Raw genomic sequence first — 20253 nt, forward strand, 5'->3', positions numbered from 1 at the left:
TGCTGCTGTAGTACCTATGCATGCCTGTGCTGTAGTTTGGCCCACTCTCATGATTCCTGACATCTGTTACCTCCCACACGGTGAGCTCCTTGAGCGCAGGCAATGTCTGTCCTAGCAGTCCTGTCACACAGAGGACTTGTTATCGGTTTGGAAGTGTTACTAGTCCGTTGTTTTGCTGAAAATTTGAGTGTTAAAATTAGCTGATGTCTTAAATGTAAATGCATTTTACATTTTAACTGTTTTATATCAGTAAGTCATATTAAAATTGGGGATTTAAAAAATCTATCATCCTCATTAAGTAAAGAGTATTTCATTGAGAACTAAAATATAAACATAGGTACAGGGAATTCCCTGACGGTCCAGTGGTTAGGACTAAGCACTTTCACTGCCAGGGCCTGGGTTCAGTCCCTGGTCAGGGAACTAAGATCCCACAAGCCGTGTGGCATGCCCAAAAAATAAAATTAAATAAATAAACAAACAAACATAAGTACCTTTATTTTCTGAGAGAGCTTTTAATGTTGAGCTGTACATTTTTTCTTATCCAAAATGCCCCGGGACAGTGCACTTCCCCACATTTAAAATGATTTGTTAAATCTTTAAAAATACAGAGAGATGAAAAACTTCATAATAAAAATTAATGTGCTCCAGGCAGTGCTGTTTCTGTTTTTTCCAGGTGGCTGTCCTTGCCATCGCAGTCAGAGCAGGCAGTGATGTCCCTGTCCAGTTCGGCTTGCCCCTTGCTGCTTACTTTACGAGACCGTTTACTTCAGCTGGAGCAGCAGCTGTGCTTCTCCTTGTTTAAAATCTTCTGGCAAATGCTTGTAGAGAAGCTGGACATATACATCTACCAAGAAGTAAGTAAGAGTAGACTGTATTTTGGGCTGTGATGACAGAGGTAACTGCTATATGAATTGTCCTTTTTTTCAGATTATTCTTGCCAATCACTTCAATGAAGGAGGAGCAGCTCAGCTGCACTTCGATATGACTCGGAATCTTTTCCCTTTGTTTTCCCACTATTGCAAGAGGCCAGAAAATTATTTTAAACAGTAAGTACAATATTTAACAATTAATTTTGATGTATCAAATTGTTAGAGGAAGTTGATTCGTTTTTTAACAGCTTTAGGGTTCCAGTGATGTTAAATATATATTGCATCAGTTAACAGATTAAAGTATTCATTATGTACCAATAATACAAGATGTGATCCATGACCCCAAAAACTTGACCAGAACTGGATATAAATGATATGTTGGGCTTTGTTTTCTAATATTTGGTGTAATGCTCCTATGTGCTTATTACTGGGAAATAAATAGAAAATGAAAGCAAATGCAGTTCTGCCATATTCAATAAATAGAAGAAATTTGAAATATATTTAGTACTGAATAACAGGCCAGGCCTGAAGAAAATTTGTTTTCTTAAACATTTGATATTAATTTTGGTTCTAAGTATAATTATAAATGGATGTAAGAGAATTCTTACAATTTCTTTAGAAATTGTTGATGTAAAATTTAAATTATTTAGGTTTTTGAGATTATAAAGTATTCCTTTTAAACATATAAAATGTAAGTTTTTTTGCTCATTTCATTAAGATATCTATTTCTGCTTTTTTTGTTTTAGTATTCTACCTTTCTGCTTTTATTTCGTCCCTTAATTTTCTCTTTTCCTGAATCCTAATGTACCTAAAGTCTTAGCTACATTTAATAGACTGTTACTATCAAGTATCACATTTTGGGAAATAATGGATACGTACTGAAAACAATGATCCTCTTACCTTATAGTAATCTAATGAAATATAAACTCTGCACATATACAGTCAAAACATGTTAAAAGAGCCAAATAGCTAATCCATAAATAGTTTTTATAAACTATAAATGATATGATCTAGCAGTGCAGGGTAGTTGTTTAGTTTTTCAAAATGAAATTGTTACAGGGTAATATGGGATGATATAGATAATGGAGATCTCATTTACCTCCTGCTTTTTTTTTTTTTTTAAACAGCGTAAAAGAAGCCTGTATTGTTTTGAATTTGAACACTGGTTCTGCCCTACTTCTGCGAGATATCCTGCAGTCAACTTCAGGGCAACCTCCTGCCACAGCGGCATTAAATGAAGTCGGAATTTATAAACTGGCTCAACAAGATGTTGAGATTCTACTTAATTTGAGGACAAACTGGCCTAACACTGGAAAATAAAGTGTCTTTTTTCCTTTTGGGGTTTTTTGTTTTTTGTTTGTTTTATTATTTTAATAAATAAGAAGCCAGAGCCAGTTGGATTTCAAGTTATATGATGAAGTTCTGAATTAATGAAACTGAACAACTGAAAACTGTATAGAATCATTTATTATCTTGGACTTACAGTGTTATTAAAATGTTGACCATATTTCCTGAGTCCTCTTGTTCCTAAGAAAACAAAAACAAAAAGCTCAGAAGCCATGAAAACTCAGAGTAATTCCATTTACAAATATAAATGATGAATATGTCCATTGAATAAAATACAAGAGCAGATAATAAATTATAATCAACTTTTAATTTTCTTTGCCAATTCAGGGAGACTGTTGTAGATAATCTAACATAACCAATAAACTTTTACAATCACTTTAAAATGTATGTTTAACTCTATGACATAAATCACAGCAAGATCCTTTTTGACCCACCTCCTAGAGAAAGGGAAATAAAAACAAAAATAAACAAATGGGACCTAATGAAACTTAAAAGATTTTGCACAGCCAAGGAAACCATAAACAAGATGAAAAGACAACCCTCAGAATGGGAGAAAATATTTGCAAATGAAGCAACTGACAAAGAATTAATCTTCAAAGTATACAAGCAGCTCATGCAGCTCAATATCAAAAAAACAAACAACCCAATCCAAATATGGGCAGAAGACCTAAACAGACATTTCTCCAAAGAAGATATACAGATTGCCAACAAACACATGAAAGGATGCTCAACATCACTAATCATTACAGAAATGCAAATCAAAACTACAATGAGGTATCACCTCACACCAGTCAGAATGGCCATCATCAAAAAATCTACAAACAATAAATGCTGGAGAGGGTGTGGTGAAAAGGGAACCCTCTTGCACTGTTGGTGGGAATGTAAATTGATACAGCCACTATGGAGAACAGTATGGAGGTTCCTTGAAAAACTAAAAATAGAACTACCGTACGACCCAGCAATCCCACTACTGGGCATATACCCTGAGAAAACCATAATTCAAAAAGAGTCATGTACCACAATGTTCATTGCAACTCTATTTACAATAGCCAGGATATGGAAGCAACCTAAGTGTCCATCGATAGATGAATGGACAAAGAAGATGTGGCACATATATACAATGGAATATTACTCAGCCATAAAAAGAAACAAAATTGAGTTATTTGTAGTCAGGTGGACGGACCTAGAGTCTGTCACACAGAGTGAAGTAAGTCAGAAAGAGAAAAACAAATACCATATGCTAACACACATATATGGAATCTAAAAAAAAAAAAAAAGGTTCTGAAGAACCTAGGGACAGGACAGGAATAAAGACGCAGACGTAGAGAATGGACTTGAGGACACGGGGAGGGAGAAGGGTAAGCTGGGACGAAGTGAGAGAGTGGCATGGACATATATACACGACCAAATGTAAAATAGATAGCTAGTGGGAAGCAGCTGCATAGCACAGGGAGATCAGCTCGGGGCTTTGTGACCACCTAGAGGGGTGGGATAAGGAGGGTGGGAGGGAGACGCAAGAGGGAGGGGATATGGGGATATATGTATACGTATAGCTGATTCACTTTGTTGTACAGCAGAAACTAACACACCATTGTAAACCAATTATACTCCAGTAAAGATGTTAAAAAGAATAAATAAATAAAATGTATGTTTATAATTGAAGTTCCTGTATCTAGTTTGGAAATTCACTATATTTCCTATAAGAAAACATATTATGAGATAGTGACTGAAATAGGATTGCTCTCATTTTCTACAAATGTCTTTCCTTTCAGAATACTTCCTAGTTCCATTCCATGTGACAGTGGGTAACCTTTGCTTTGTGGATGAAACATTTAATCTAGAGCACTGTGCTACCATCATTCTCTGGGGTAGGTAATGTAATTAAACATTTTTTGTTGAATATTTATATAACTAACGATGAGATGAGAATCTTAAACTTTTTTTCTTCTAACTTCTCCTTGGCCTTGGATTATGTTAAATAGAACTTAAACAAACTGAGCTAGATTAGCTAGAGGCTTCCAGAACTATCAAGTTTTATTCCCTTGGTGGTTTTTTTTTTTTTTTTTTCTGACTTAGCATTTAGTAAGTACTTTTCATGCTGTAATACCTCAAATCCGAAATTGTCAGGCTGGCATGCAGCCTGTACTATTGATAAACATTTACGAAATCATTTTTAGGAAGTATTTTGAGAGAAATTTTATTACTCTACATACAGAGATTTTCCAACTAGTATATTGAGCTTAAAGCTTTTCTGTTAGTTCTTCTAGCAGATCGGGGCTTCTCTACCTCATTCTTTGAGAATTGCTGGGGTTTCCCATTGAGAAAAGAAGGAAGCTGCCTCTGGATCCTCCTAACCCCAGCATCCTCTCTCTCCCCTCCCCCCAGGCTTAGAGAGTACTGTCAGCCCTGCCTGTCCTCACTTTCTAGTCAGCTGAAAGTTTCAGGGGAATGAAATGTTTCTATCAGAAGGTAGGAACCTTTGTTTTAAAATGTACTAATTGTCCTTCAAAGTCATGCCACGTTATTTAAATGTTAGTCACTTAAAAATAAACTTACACTTCACGCGTGAATTTTTCACAAGTTATTCCATGTCCATCATCTTTTAAAACTTCATCTGCAGTGCACAGACCCAGGGTTTTTAGGGCTATAAGAATAAGAAGAAAGGAAAATTTACAAAGTGAGAATTAGTTTCAGCTAGGGAAATTTACGGAATGACCACAAATTATTGCCTCAATTTGTAGGAGATACTGACCTTCTTTATACTGTATAAATGATATGGATCCTTTATTTGAGGAGTCCAGCATCTGAAACATGGCTGCAATGTTAGAGTCATCCATAAAGAAAGGGAAAGCCACGCCTGATACTTTGGCAATTCTCAGCCGTTCCAATATAGATATTAAATACTCTCTTGGTTTTTCTGTAAAAGAATAGTTCCAATTCTTTCTGATATGAAATTAAAGTATGTCACAAATGGAAATAGTCATGTAACAATTATTAAATACCTATATTTGAAGTACTGTACTAGGCACTGGGAATATAGGCCTTGCTTGCAGGAAAGGCAAGACATTAAACAATTAAATAATTATATACAAAAGTGCTCTACTCCGGATGACTGAATAAAAATGTCCAGAGATTGGATCTGTGCATTTTTCAAAAAAGCTCCTCAGGTGACTCTTAATTTCTAGACAGAGTTGAAAACCCTCAAAATGGAACAACATGATGCAGGAAAAAAGGCCAGCTAAAAGAAGGAAAAAATAGATTTAAAAAAACAAACAGATTAATATAGTCCTCCAATTAGGAAGCATAAATGTTCATTCCTAACATAAGGGCAGTATTTTGGATAAACAGTCTATCTTTCATCTAAACAATGTGAAAAATGAAACATCAAGATCAATCCACTTTTCAGAAATAATGCAGGTTAGTTATAATAAAAGAAGCCAAAAGAAGTAAAAACGGTATAGCTTAGATGATGAATGCTCCATCTTCTCCATCACTGTATTCAATCCTAGGATTTACGTGTGTGTGTGTGTGTGTGTGTGTGTGTGTATTTTAAAAGTCTTTTAAAAACTCTGTCACTGAGAATTTCATACATATAATAAAAGTAGACAGAAAAGTATAATGAATTCATCACCAACTTCAACTGTTCAATTTTGTGGCTGGTCTTATTTCACCATGATCCCACCTAGGTCCCCTCTTCCTGTATTATTCTGAAGTAAATCACAGCAATCACATTTCATTACTGAATGTTTCAGTGTGCATCTCTAAAAGATAAGGACCCCTTTTTCTCTTTTTTGTTGAGCTATAACTGACATAAAATTGTGTAAGTTTAAGGTGTGCAATATGTTGGTTTGGTACCTTTATACTGCAGTATGATTGCCACTGCAGTGCTAGCTAATAGTTCTATCGCATCACATAACGATCATGGCTTTTTTGCGGCGGGAATAATTAAGATCTAGTCTCTTAGCGAGTTTGATGTTTACAATACAGCATTGTTCTCTGTAATCACTATGCTGTGCAATAGATCTCCAGGACTTAGTTACCTACTAGTTGCAAGTTTGTACCCTTAAACAACATCTCTGCTATCCCGCATCCCCCAGCCTGTGGTAACCACCATCCTACTCTGTTTTTAGGAGTTTGGCTTTTTTAGATTGCACATGTAAGTGATATCACACAGTATTTGTCTTTCTCTCTTTGACTTATTTCACTTAGCACAATGTCCTCAAGGTCCACCCATGACAGCTGTTCTAACAGGTGTAACTTGATATCTCATTGTGGTTTTAATTTGCATTCCCCTGATGATTTGTGATATAGAGCATCTTTTCATGTACCTGTTGCCATTTGGATGTCTTCTTAGGAAAAATACCTATTTAGTTCCTCTGCCCATTTTTAATCAAATTGTTTTTTTGTCATTGAGTTATATGGGTTCTTCATTTATTTTGGATATTAGCCCCTTATCATATATATGATTTGCAAATATTTCTTTCCCATTCCATAGACTGCCTTTTCATTTTGTTGATTGTTTCTTTTGCTGTGCAGAAGTTTTTAAGTTTAATTTAGTCTTACTTGTTGATATTTGCTTTTGTTGTTTGTGCTTTTGGGGTCATATCCAAAAATCATTGACAAGACCAATGTCAAGGAGCTTCTTCCCTGTGTTTTCTTCTAGGAATTTCACAGTATCAGGTCTTATGTTTAAGTCTTTAATCCATTTCGAGTTAATTTTTGTGAATGGTGTTAGACAGGGGTCCAGTTTTCTTTTTCTGCATGTGGTTATTCAGTCTTCCCAACACCATTTGTTGAAGAGGGGACTCCTTTTTCTTTTTCATGTTACCACAATACTGTTATCGTGATACAATTTACACATCTAACAAAATTCTTAATATTCTCAAATAGCCAGGCATTTTTCAAATTTCCAGTTGTCTCACAAATGTCATAATTGTAAACACTCTTTAAAAATCAGTAATCAAACAGAGTCCACACATTGTGATAGGTTATATTTTTAAGTCTCTCTTAATCATATAGGTTTCTCCTCCGTGTATTTCACTCCTTGGAATTTATGTGTTGAAACTAGAAGTAGGCAGACTTTTAATCTAATATAGTGCCTTTTTGTGCAACTTTTAATACGTTATAGCAGCAAATAGGTTACTAAGGCAATCACATCATGTATGTAGTCTTCTGTCATTTCTTTCTGAACTGTATAACAAAATTAGAAGGAGAAAAACGTCCAAGTTTGATTTCAACTCACTACATTTCTTTTTAAGGCTAGAATATGTAAATAATGCTAATGGAACTTGGTATGTTACTTTGATGAAGATTTGTTGCTGTATATCCTTCAGACTACATGAGGTGCCGTAATGTCTATATTTGGAATCTATAATTTATACTCCACCTGCTTCTAAAAATGTTTTGAAAATGCTTACAACGTAAGTATATATAATAAAGATATAAATTTTTTAAAACATGAAGGGAAGAGCCAAATGGCACTAACCACTTAAGTTACATAAATGTCAGCTGATAATGACCATCAGTTCTTCAAGGGAGACAAACTTCAAGTTCAAAGTTGTAATACTAATAGCTAGTATTTACTGAGCCCTTACTATGTGCCTGGTACTATGATAAACAGTTTCCTTGGCTTACATGATTTTCTCCTCACAACAGTCACTTGCTCAAGGCCACACAGCCAGTATGAACCCAGTGAGTGTGCTTCCACAGCTCCCAGATTCTACCACATTCAGCTAACTCAAACAAGGGAAGCACCTGCGACACCCAAACCTAGTCAGTCATGACAGTCTCTCCGGAGTCTTTCTCCTCAGTAGCTCTCAAAGTCATCTGATCCCCACCACTGCCACAGCAGTAGTTCTCACCTGGGTGACTACAACTGCCTCCTTAAAAAAACTTCTGATTTCTTTAAAGTCATCCCCTAAAAATATATACTCCCTCCTTCCACAGCATAGAATTGCCACTGGGAAGGGCTGCCCAGCCAGGGGCTATATTTCCCAATATACCCTAGAAAAGGCCAGATTTTCCTACCAAATGACTTCAGATTATGTCAAATTCGGCTGTTAAATGAGTTATGAAAATCTGTTGGGTTTCAGAGCTTCGAGAATTTAGGGATCAAGGATGTGGGACTGTGGACGTGTTCTCACAACAGTAATAGCCCAACCATGCTGTGAATCTTATTTTCCATAACTCCCTTACAATTCCAAGGTTTTCAAACTGAGATACATATCATAATGCCAGGAGCTTTGCAAAGACCCAAGATAAAGATAGTGTTTCTTCCTGAGCATCAATCATACAATAGTGAGTAATATGCAACATATTAAGCAATGGATATACAGGGACTTCTCTGGTGGCACAGTGGTTAAGAATCCGCCTGCCAATGCAGGGGACATGGGTTCGAGCCCTGGTCCAGGAAGATCCCACATGCCATGGAGCAACTAAGCCCGTGAGCCACAACTACTGAGCCTGCGCTCTAGAGCCCGTGAGCCACAACTACTAAGCCCACGTGCCACAGCTACTGAAGCCCGCGTGCCTACAGCCTGTGCTCTGCAACAAGAGAAGCCACCGCAATGAGAAGCCTGTGCACCGCAACCAACAGTAGCCCCTGCTCGCCACAACTAGAGAAAGCCTGCATGCAGCAACGAAGACCCAACACAGCCAAAAACAAAAAAAAAACCCTTTAAGAAATAAGTAAATAAATAAAAGAAAAGCTACTTAAAAAAAAAAAAAAGAAATGGATAAACGGTAGTTCCCCCTTATCCATGGAGAATACATTCCAAGACCCTCTGTAATGTCTGAAACCACATGATAAAGTTTAATTTATAAATTAGGCATAGTAAGAAATTAACAACTAATAATAAAATCAATAATAATGATCTACCATAATAAAAGTATTATCTGAATGTGGTCTCTCTCAAAATACCTTACTGTACAAATTTAATGCCTTTTCCATCTTAACTCAGCACTTATGCACTGTGGCTATAACCTTTGCAGTCTGAATCACATCAGCAAAACTCAAATGAATTTCTTTTCCTTCTTCACAATTTCACAATTTCACAGGCTCTGGAGCCTGCGGGCCACAACTAGAGAGAGAAAACCCACACACCACAACTAGAGAGAAGCTGACGCACCACAATGAAGATCCCGCGTGCCACAACTAAGACCCGTCGCAGCCAAAAATAAATCAATAAAGAATAAATAAAATCCTTAAAAAAAAGAAATGGTGAACAAAGGTTTTTCTTTACCTTTAATGTAATCTGCCTAGGAAACAAAAATGTACGTCTCGGGCTTTCCTGGTGGCACAGTTGTTAAGGATCCACCTGCCAATGCAGGGGACATGGGTTCGAGCCCTGGTCTGGGAAGATCCCACGTGCCGCGTAGCAACTAAGCCCATGCGCCACAGCTACTGAGCCTGTGCCCTACAGCCCGTAAGCCACAACTACTGAGCCCGTGTGCCACAACTACTGAAGCCCGCAGGCCTAGAGCCTGTGCTCGGCAACAAGAGAAGCCACTGCAATGAGAAGCCCACGCACCACAATGAAGAGTAGCCCCCGCTCGCCGCAACTAGAGGAAGCCTGTACACAGCAACGAAGACCCAATGCAGCCAAAAATAAATAAAAGATGTATGTCTTATGAAAATAATTTACTGTGCTTCACGTCATTATCAAGTCTTTGACTATGTAGGAAAAAAAAACCTGACTCTTATTGAATTAAAAGAGCTAATTTTTGTTTGGTTTTTTACAACTATATAACTTTCTGTATTTGCCTTTGAAATCTTTTGTCACTTTGGCTGAATGGATAACTAAGTATTGTTTCACAGTGACCTGTGATTCTGTTTGATCACATATTTTAAATGTTTTGACATTTTAAACAAACTTCCCAAATCAAATTCTGAATGAAGCTAAAAGAGAAATGTTACTTTACTTAGGCTTATTTGATATATGAGACTGCATGGGAAACATCGTCAAATAAAAAGCAATATTTAACCTTCTTAGGTCATATTTATAAGGGATATATATCATTAAAATAATTAATTCAGAAATTATATGAAATTCTTAAAAATCTATATCCTGGCATAATGTTATCAGTCATAATTCCAGCTATTATTTTAAAACATTATATATCATAAAAGTAACCAAATTTCCTTGTCAGCTGCATCATTTTTGGTGTGTATATGTGAACACTTACCAGATCTTTAACCATAACTATTTTTAACTCTTTTGCCACTCACAGACAGTTATTGTTTTACTGTGATGCTTTTGCAAAAATGTGCCTAAAAAGTGCTTCATCTTCAAGAAGATTCATGGAAAAGACTCTGAAAAGTAAAGGTTTCTGATAATTATAAGATCATATTATTGAACTGGGTAAGAATTTCTAGAACTCTAGTAAAAAACTGATTCATAAAGCTGCCTACCAAGATCAAGCAAAATAAGAATTAATTATGTAAGACTGAATGAACCGATGATGACTTTAATTTTTATGATTTAATTTAAAATATTGCTGGTTCTTTAATGTTTTGTTTTCCAAATTTAAAGAGGCCTCTTTTCTCCTCTCTTTTAAGCTATCTATAACTTATTGCAATTTGGTGAAGTATATATTTGAAACAAAGGTTGAAACATTTATCTTTTTCTCCCTACCTGATTCCTCTAGAATTTTGAAACTCTTACTAAATATTCTTATTTTTCATGACAATATATATATTTGCACAATGGAAACAATGGACAAGTCCTTGGCTTGGCTTCTTAGCCTAAAGAGACTTTAAAGGTCTAAACTGAGATTCCTTATGAAAAGTTCCAGCAAAGCAGATTTAAAAGAGTCCATACAAGCCTCTTAGATAACCTCATCTACCAGAGGGCAGACAGCAGAAGTAAGAAGAACGACAATCCTGCAGCCTGTGGAACAAAAACCACATTCACAGAAAGATAGACAAGATGAAAAGGCAGAGGGCTATGTACCAGATGAAGGAACAAGATAAAACCCCAGAAAAACAACTAAATGAAGTGGAGATAGACAACCTTCCAGAAAAAGAATTCAGAAAAATGCTAGTGAAGATGATCCAGGACCTCAGAAAAACAATGGAGGCAAAGATCGAGAAGATGCAAGAAATGTTCAACAAAGATCTAGAAGAATTAAAGAACAAACAGGGATGAACAATACAATAACTGAAATGAAAACTACACTAGAAGCACTCAATAGCAGAATAACTGAGGCAGAAGAACGGATAAGTGACCTGGAAGACAGAGTGGTGGAATTCACTGCTGTGGAACAGAATAAAGAAAAAAGAATGAAAAGAAATGAAGACAGCCTAAGAGACCTCTAGGACAACATTAAACGCAACAACATTCACATTATAGGGGTCCCAGAAGGAGAAGAGAGAGAGAAAGGACCCGAGAAACTATTTGACGAGATTATAGTCGAAAACTTCCCTTACATGGGAAAGGAAATAGCCACCCAAGTTCAGGAAGCGCAGAGAATTCCATAAAGGATAAACCTAAGGAGAGACATGCCGAGACACATGGTAACCAAATTGGCAAAAAGTAAAGACAAAGAAAAATTATTGAAAGCAGCAAGGGAAAAACGACAAATAACATACAAGGGAACTCCCATAAGGTTAACAGCTGATTTCTCAGCAGAAACTCTACAAGCCAGAAGGGAGTGGCATGACATACTTAAAGTGATGAAAGGGAAGAACCTACAACCAAGATTACTCTACCCAGCAAGGATCTCATTCAGATTCGATGGAGAAGTCAAAAGCTTTCCAGACAAGCAAAAGCTAAGAGAATTCAGCACCACCAAACCAGCTCTACAACAAATGCTAAAGGAACTTCTCTAAGTGGGAAGCACAAGACAAGAAAAGGACCTACAAAAACAAACCCAAAACAATTAAGGAAATGATAATAGGAACATACATATCGATAATTACCTTAAACGTGAATGGATTAAATGCTCCAACCAAAAGACACAGGCTGGCTGAATGGATACAAAAACAAGACCCATCTATATGCTGTCTACAAGAGACCCACTTCAGACCTAGGGACACATACAGACTGAAAGTGAGGGGATGGAAAAAGATATTCCATACAAATGGAAATCAAAAGAAAGCTGGAGTAGCAATACTCATATCAGATAAAATAGGCTTTAAAATAAAGAATGTTACAAGAGACAAGGAAGGACACTACATAATAATCAAGGGATCAGTCCAAGAAGAAGAGATAACAATTATAAATATATATGCACCCAACATAGAAGCACCTCAATACATAAGGCAACTGCTAACAGCTCTAAAAGAGGAAATAGACAGTAACACAATAATAGTGGGGGACTTTAACACCTCACTTACACCAATGGACAGATAATCCAAAGTGAAAATAAATATGGAAACACAAGCTTTAAATGACACAACAGACCAGATAGATTTAATTGATATTTATAGGACATTCCATCCAAAAACAGCAGATTACACTTTCTTCTCAAGGGTGCATGAAACATTCTCCAGGATAGATCACATCTTGAGTCACAAATCAAGCCTCAGTAAATTTAAGAAAACTGAAATCATATCAAGCATCTTTTCTGACCACAACGCTATGAGATTAGAAATGAATTACAGGGAAAATAATGTAAAAAACACAAACACATGGAGGCTAAAGAATACGTTACTAAATAACCAAGAGACCACTGAAGAAATCAAAGAGGAAATCAAAAAATACCTAGAGACAAATGACAATGAAAACACGACAATCCAAAACCTATGGGTTGCAGCAAAAGCAGTTCTAAGAGGGAAGTTTATAGCTATACAAGCCTACCTCAAGAAACAAGAAAAATCTCAAATAAACAATCTAACCTTACACCTAAAGGAACTAGAGAAAGAAGAACAAACAAAACCCAAAGTTAGCAGAAGGAAAGAAATCATAAAGATCAGAGCGGAAATAAATGAAATAGAAACAAAGAAAACAATAGCAAAGATCAATAAAACTAAAAGCTGGTTCTTTGAGAAGATAAACAAAATTGATAAGCCATTAGCCAGACTCATCAAGAAAAAGAGGGAGAGGACTCAAATCAATAAAATCAGAAATGAAAAAGGAGAAGTTACAACAGACACCACAGAGATACAAAGCATCCTAAGAGGCTACTACAAGCAACTTGATGCCAATAAAATGGACAACCTGGAAGAAATGGACAAATTCTTAGAATGGTATAACCTTCCAAGACTGAACCAGGAAGAAATAGAAAATATGAACAGACCAATCACAAGTAATGAAATTGAAACTGTGATTAAAAATCTTCCAACAAACAAAAGTCCAGGACCAGATGGCTTCACAGGTGAATTCTATCAAACATTTAGAGAAGAGCTAACACCCATCCTTCTCAAACTCTTCCAAAAAACTGCGGAGGGGGGCTTCCCTGGTGGCGCAGTGGTTGAGAATCTGCCTGCCAATGCAGGGGACGCGGGTTCGAGCCCTGGTCTGGGAAGATCCCACATGCCGCGGAGCAACTAAGCCCGTGAGCCACAGCTACTGAGCCTGCGCGTCTGGAGCCTGTGCTCCGCAACAGGAGAGGCCGCGACAGTGAGAGGCCCGCGCACCGCGATGAAGAGTGGCCCCCGCTCACCGCAACTGAAGAAAGCCCTCGCACAGAAACGAAGACCCAACACAGCCATAAATAAATAAATAAATAAATAAATAAATAAAAATTAAAAAAAAAATAAATAAAGTGAAAGCTCATTAAAAAAAAAAAAAAAAAAAACTGCGGAGGAAGGAACACTCCCAAACTCATTCTATGAGGCCATCATCACCCTGATACCAAAACCAGACAAAGATACTACAAAAAAAGAAAATTACAGACCAATATCACTGATGAATATAGATGCAAAAATCCTCAACAAAATACTAGCAAACAGAATCCAACAACACATTAAAAAGATCATACACCATGGTCAAGTGGGATTTATCCCAGGGATGCAAGGATTCTTCAATATACGCAAATCAATCCATGTGATACACCATATTAACAAACTGAAGAATAAAAACCATATGATCATCTCAATAGATGCAGAAAAAGCTTTTGACAAAATTCAACACCCATTTATGATAAAAGCTCTCCAGAAAGTGGGCATAGAGGGAAACTACCTCAATATAATAAAGGCCATATATGACAAACCCACAGTAAACATCATTCTCAATGGTGAAAAACTGAAACCATTTCCTCTAAGATCAGGAACAAGACAAGAATGTCCACTCTCACCACTATTATGCAACATAGTTTTGGAAGTCCTAGCCACGGCACTCAGAGAAGGAAAAGAAATAAAAGGAATACAAATTGGAAAAGAAGAATTAAAACTGTCACTGTTTGCAGAGGACATGATACTATACATAGAGAATCCTAAAGATGCCACCAGGAAACTACTAGAGCTAATCAATGAATATGGTAAAGTTGCAGGATACAAAATTAATGCACAGAATTCTCTTGCATTCCTATACACTAATGATGAAAAATCTGAAAGAGAAATTAAGGAAACACTCCCATTTACCATTGCAACAAAAAGAATAAAATACCTAGGAATAAACCTACCTAGGGAGACAAAAGACCTGTATGCAGAAAACTACAAGACACTGATGAAAGAAATTAAAGATGATACCAACAGATGGAGAGATATACTATGTTCTTGGATTGGAAGAATCAATATTGTGAAAATGACTATACTACCCAAAGCAATCTACAGATTCAATGCAATCCCTATCAAATTACCAATGGTATTTTTTTTACAGAACTAGAGCAAAAAATCTTAAAATCTGTATGGAGACACAAAAGACCCCGAATAGCCAAAGCAGTCTTGAGGGAAAAAAACGGAGCTGGAGGAATCAGACTCCCTAACTTCAGACTATACTACAAAGCTACAGTAATCAAGACAATATGGTACTGGCACAAAAATAGAAACATAGATCAGTGGAACAAGATAGAAAGCCCAGAGATAAACCCACGCACCTATGGTCAACTAACCTATGACAAAGGAGGCAAGGATATGCAATGGAGAAAAGACAGTCTCTTCAATAAGTGGTGCTGGGAAAAGTGGACAGCTACATGTAAAGGAATGAAATTAGAACACTCCCTAGCACCATACACAAAAATAAACTCAAAATGGATTAGAGACCTAAATGTAAGACCAGACACTATAAAACTCTTAGAGGAAAACATAGGAAGAACACTCTTTGACATAAATCACAGCAAAATCTTTTTTGATCCACCTCCTAGCATAATGGAAATAAAAACAAAAATAAACAAATGGGACCTAATGAAACGTCAAAGCTTTTACACAGCAAAGGAAACCGTAAATAAGACAAAAAGACAACCCTCAGAATGGGAGAAAATATTTGCAAACGAATCAATGGACAAAGGATTAATCTCCAAAATATATAAACAGCTCATGCAGCTCAATATTAAAAAAACAAACAACCCAATCCAAAAATGGGCATAAGACCTAAATAGACATTTCTCCAAAGAAGATATACAAATGGCCAAGAAGCACATGAAAAGCTGCTCAACATCACTAATTATTAGAGAAATGTAAATCAAAACTACAAGGAGGGTCTTCCCTGGTGGCGCAGTGGTTGAGAATCTGCCTGCCAATGCAGGGGACACGGGTTCGAGCCCTGGTCTGGGAAGATCCCACATGCCATGGAGCAGCTGGGCCCGTGAGCCACAATTACTGAGCTTGCGCGTCTGGAACCTGTGCTCCGCAACAAGAGAGGCCACGATAGTGAGAGGCCCGCGCACCACGATGAAGAGTGGCCCCCGCTTGCCACAACTAGAGAAAGCCCTCGCACAGAAACGAAGACCCAACACAGCCATAAATAAATAAAATAAATAAATAAATAAAAACTACAAGGAGATATCACCTCACACCAATTAAAATGGACATCATCAGAAAATCTACAAACAACAAATGCTGGAGAGGGTGTGGAGAAAAGGGAACCCTCTTGCACTGTGGTGGGTATATAAATTGATACAGCCACTATGGAGAACAGTATGGAGGTTCCTTAAAAAAATAAAAATAGAATTATCATATGACCCAGCAATCCCACTAATGGGCATATACCCAGAGAAAACCATAATTCAAAAAGACACATGCACCCCAATGTTCATTGCAGCACTATTTACAATAGCCAGGTCATGGAAGCAACCTAAATGCCCATTGACAGATGAATGGATAAAGATGTGGTACATATATACAATGGAATATTACTCAGCCATAAAAAGGAACAAAATTGGGTCATTTGTTGAGACGTGGATGGATCTAGAGACTGTCATACAGAGTGAAGTAAGTCAGAAAGAGAAAAACAAATATCGTATATTAACGCATATATGTGGAACCTAGGAAAATGGTACAGATGAACTGGTTTGCAGGGCAGAAATTGAGACACAGATGTAGAGAACAAACATATGGACACCAATGGGGGAAAGCAGCGGTGGGTGGGTGTGGTGTTGGGATGAATTGGGCGATTGGGATTGATATGTGTACACTGATGTGTATAAAATTGATGACTAATAAGAACTTGCTGTATAAAAAAATAAAATTCAAAAATTAAAAAAAAAAACTAAACTCATGTATTTCCTGGTTCAATCTGAAATAAAAATGTGTGGTTCAAGCAATCGAAATAGAAAAAAAAAAAAAAAGAGTCGATACAATCACTGTTCTTAATGCACTTATGCAAATAATCAGATCAAGTTTATTGAAACTAGACTTAATTTGCAAACAAATTTCTCTTACTGATTATCCTTTATAACAGTTGGGATGATTATAGAAAGAAAAATTATGTTTTAGTAATACACCTTTGTAGATACCAGATTTTAGTACTGTTAACCCTCTTTGAGGTTTTGTTTTCTACCTGTACACTGGACTGGATCCTGAATTCTTCTAGTTTCTTCCAATATTGGACCAGAATTCTCCAAACTAATATTTCCAATTTTCTCCCACTCTTTTGACTCCAAATTACTATGAAACTCAACTGCCCTTTTCCCAAAGCCATACAAGTTAAAGCTGGACAACCTCACATAAACCTCAGAGAAATCACAACAGCTCATGAGTGGGCAATCTGCATGCTTGTTTTTACATGGCCACTCAGAAGCTCGCCAGACACACTGAAACTGCAAGCCAGGAAAATCCATTAGACTGTAACTGCCATCCTCATTCCACCATCTGGAGATGCTTCAAACTCAAATCTACAAATTTTCTCAAATGGCTGCTCTCCAAACTCAGAAACTGAATTTATAATTTGCTCAGACTATTAGCCTTTGTTTTTCTTTTGTTTCCCTAGAAATGCCTCTTATGAAATTACCTGATTGCTCACAGCACACGGACACCTCATCTAGGTGGAAGCTCACCTGCAGCACGGTCTCCTAAAATACAACATCCTCCCTTCATTCTGTCTTGAGGAATCATGAGGATACCTGATTGCTAACACACCAGGTTGTGCCTATGTAAATAACCTTTAAAAACTGAAACCTAATGGCACATTCATCCAAAAAAAATTGTCGGTTGACTTAGAAAGGTAAAACTTAAAAACTTCTGGTTATAACCCATTTGAGTTATTTAACTGGTTAAATCTTGGGTCCTGGGGATCTCTGCTCTGGACAATTTTTCAATCCTTGGTTATTATTTTCCTTATAGTTATCATATTAACCTTTCTAGTGTGTTGTATACTCTCCAGGGTTTTAAATGCCTGTCTCCAGCCACTCGCATGCCAAATGGCATCCATCAGGATCACACAACTGGACGAAATCAACAATAACCATATAAAGAATTAAGATAGTGACCACACGGCTCTCCTGCCTAAGGACTCAACTAATGCAAACAGTGTATATGCGATTCTTCGGCCTGACTACATCAACAGTGGTAACCGGGAAAAATGCTATACTGGTTGCTCATACTCTCCGCCCACGGAGAGAATGACCAAAAGCAGGAGGGGGGGAGGGGGGATTGTTAAAATCAAGACCAAATGGAAACCAGCCTTGAAAAATTCCCTGGGCAGACAAAAGCAGTTAAGTTACACAAGCAAAGCTTAATTTAGCTTATTTTACAAGACTAACTTGACCTGGGTCATTTCTTGCTTCTGCCTCTGTAAATAAGCAAAATTTAAACTGTTTCCCAAGGTTGATACGAAGTAACCAATTCCCTATCATTTAAGAAGATGATAATATTATAACCAATTACTGGGAAGAATAAACAGTCACTATCTTCTCACCATATAAGCTGCTTTATAACAATATACACCTGAGCCTCATTTCTTGTTTTGGTTTGAGTGCTCCTGGTTTTCAAACTATCTTTTTGGTGTGTGCACAATAAACTTTACTGATTACTACTTTGGTGATTCATTGGTTTTACTTCTGCTATTTCTGAAGTTTTGACACACACACACATATATATATGTCTGCATCTAACAGCAAAAGACTATTTTCACCACCACAGTACCAGAGACCAGCAAGAGATGGTAATTAGTCACTTTTTCAAAAAGTAGGTTTTTAAAAATTAGTTTGATAGCAACTTTTTCCCAGTGCATTAAAAAAGTGCCTTCCTTTGTACTTTGTTTTTTTTGATTTTCTATTTATTTTTAATTGTTGCAGAGTTTTTTGCTGGTTTATCATTTTAAAACAACTAGAGAGAACTTGATCGCCTTATACAGGATCATATTAGTTGGGTGGCTTTTGGCAAAATTGGAATATTTGGTTTTTATATTTCCTTACCCAGAGGCAAATGGACAATTTGGGCATTTTGGACACTCCATATGAGACTAGTAAATTACAATTCTGCGCCCTGGGGAGAAGCACATCGAGTCACTTTCACCTTAACATAACTTTTAAATTTACTGACCGCACAAAAATTATGAAATGATCCAAACTTTGTAAGGGGATCAGACATAGAAAACATGTCAGGAAAATCTATCTCCTCAAGAATATCCTTCCTTTTACCCTATCAGTTGTTTTTACCAGCTTACAAACTCTTTGAGGGCAGGGATAACACTGGAAACATCTGTGGCTTACCAGGCATAAGGATGATTTATACATTATTTATTTAATCTTCCCCACGTTGCCATGAGATCGGTATTATTATAATCCCCATTTTCCAGAAGAGGAGACCGAAGTTCAGGCTCTTGCCCACTATCACAAAGTAGTAAGGGGTGGAGCCAGGAACCAGGCTACCGGACCCCGGAGCCTCTCTCCCACCGGCGAGAGTCCCGCCACACTCAGCTAGTGGCAGGCACAAAGAGGCCGTTCAATAAGTCTTGTTTAATTTGAAGGCCACAGCGTTAACTAGCAGTAGAAAGGCTCGAGTAGTCAAGAGGCAGGAGAGTGTATGCGGAGGGGCGTGGAGTGGTAGCCGGGAAGGAAACTGGCCCCCCGGGACGCGGCTGGGGGGATGGCTACACCGGGAATTTCTGGGGACCGCTCGGTGTGGGACAGAAAGCCGAGTGGTAGGCAAGACACTTACCCGGCCGGAAAAAGAGGAGGGCGCTGGCGAGATAGGTCAGCAACTCCATAATCCGATGTTTTTCCAAATAATTCCTGGCTTCGAGCTCCCTGCTGCTGTTGGCCTCCATCGCTCCAAATTGGGACGTTGCTGGGCAACCAGGTAGCGTCACGGCCGTTCGGCTCCGCCCCTTCCGCCCGACGCGGTTACGTGATGCGCGCCCCACAGGCTGAGACCTGGGCACCAAATCCTGCACCTCATCGCGAAGGAGGCAGTCTGGGAGGTGTGGGGTGGGGCCTACGCGGAGGCAGGAGGGAAACCCGTGCAGAGCCCCTTGCGGGCAGAGGGCCCCGTCCGCTGCTGGGCCTGATGGTCTTTTCCTGTTTCTGTCTCTAGCACCTAGCTCAGTACTTGTCGACCCAAGGTCTCATGTGGTAGTAACACATGAGGATAGACTAATAACAGAAGGAACTTGTGTAAAAACGGGGGTGTCCAGTGGAGAGTCCTAAGCAGCATTTTTGGTGTGAGCAGCCTGCAGCACGGCGCTGGCGGCGGGTCAGGAAGGGAGACCGTTTTCTC

At 37.9% G+C, this 20253-nt stretch overlaps 2 protein-coding genes across 6 annotated transcripts in view; one reads left to right on the top strand and one right to left on the bottom strand.

Moving 5' to 3' along the window:
• RINT1 (RAD50 interactor 1) overlaps positions 1-3689 on the top strand; it is a 28306-nt gene extending 24617 nt beyond the window's left edge. For 2 of the 3 annotated variants that reach the window (XM_007177300.3, XM_057550231.1), the window contains 3 exons: positions 674-854; positions 928-1046; positions 1997-2212. In XM_007177300.3, coding sequence (XP_007177362.2) covers positions 674-854; positions 928-1046; positions 1997-2189 — 493 coding nt within the window. In that variant the 3' untranslated portion in view covers positions 2190-2212. Of the gene's footprint in view, positions 1-673; positions 855-927; positions 1047-1996; positions 2213-2352 lie in introns of those variants that run through there. The other variant, XM_057550232.1, reaches the window with a different exon arrangement.
• On the bottom strand, positions 704-19855 carry EFCAB10 (EF-hand calcium binding domain 10). Of its 3 annotated transcripts, none has more exons than XM_028165246.2 (5): positions 19696-19846; positions 4969-5133; positions 4773-4860; positions 2353-2396; positions 704-844 (listed from the first exon to the last, which is right to left on the bottom strand). In XM_028165246.2, exons 1-4 carry the CDS (start codon positions 19802-19804, stop codon positions 2360-2362), a joined length of 399 nt encoding a protein of 132 aa, XP_028021047.2. In that variant the 5' UTR covers positions 19805-19846; the 3' UTR covers positions 704-844; positions 2353-2359. The 3 variants fall into 3 exon arrangements, with proteins under 3 accessions (XP_028021047.2, XP_028021049.2, XP_028021048.2); XM_028165247.2 differs by lacking the exon at positions 704-844 and adding an exon at positions 848-1013; XM_028165248.2 differs by lacking the exon at positions 4969-5133 and having other exon boundaries at positions 19696-19855.
• Between the last annotated feature and the right edge of the window lie 398 nt (positions 19856-20253).

This window comes from Balaenoptera acutorostrata, chromosome 7 (assembly GCF_949987535.1).
Source record: "Balaenoptera acutorostrata chromosome 7, mBalAcu1.1, whole genome shotgun sequence".
NCBI classification, from domain to species: domain Eukaryota; kingdom Metazoa; phylum Chordata; class Mammalia; order Artiodactyla; family Balaenopteridae; genus Balaenoptera; species Balaenoptera acutorostrata.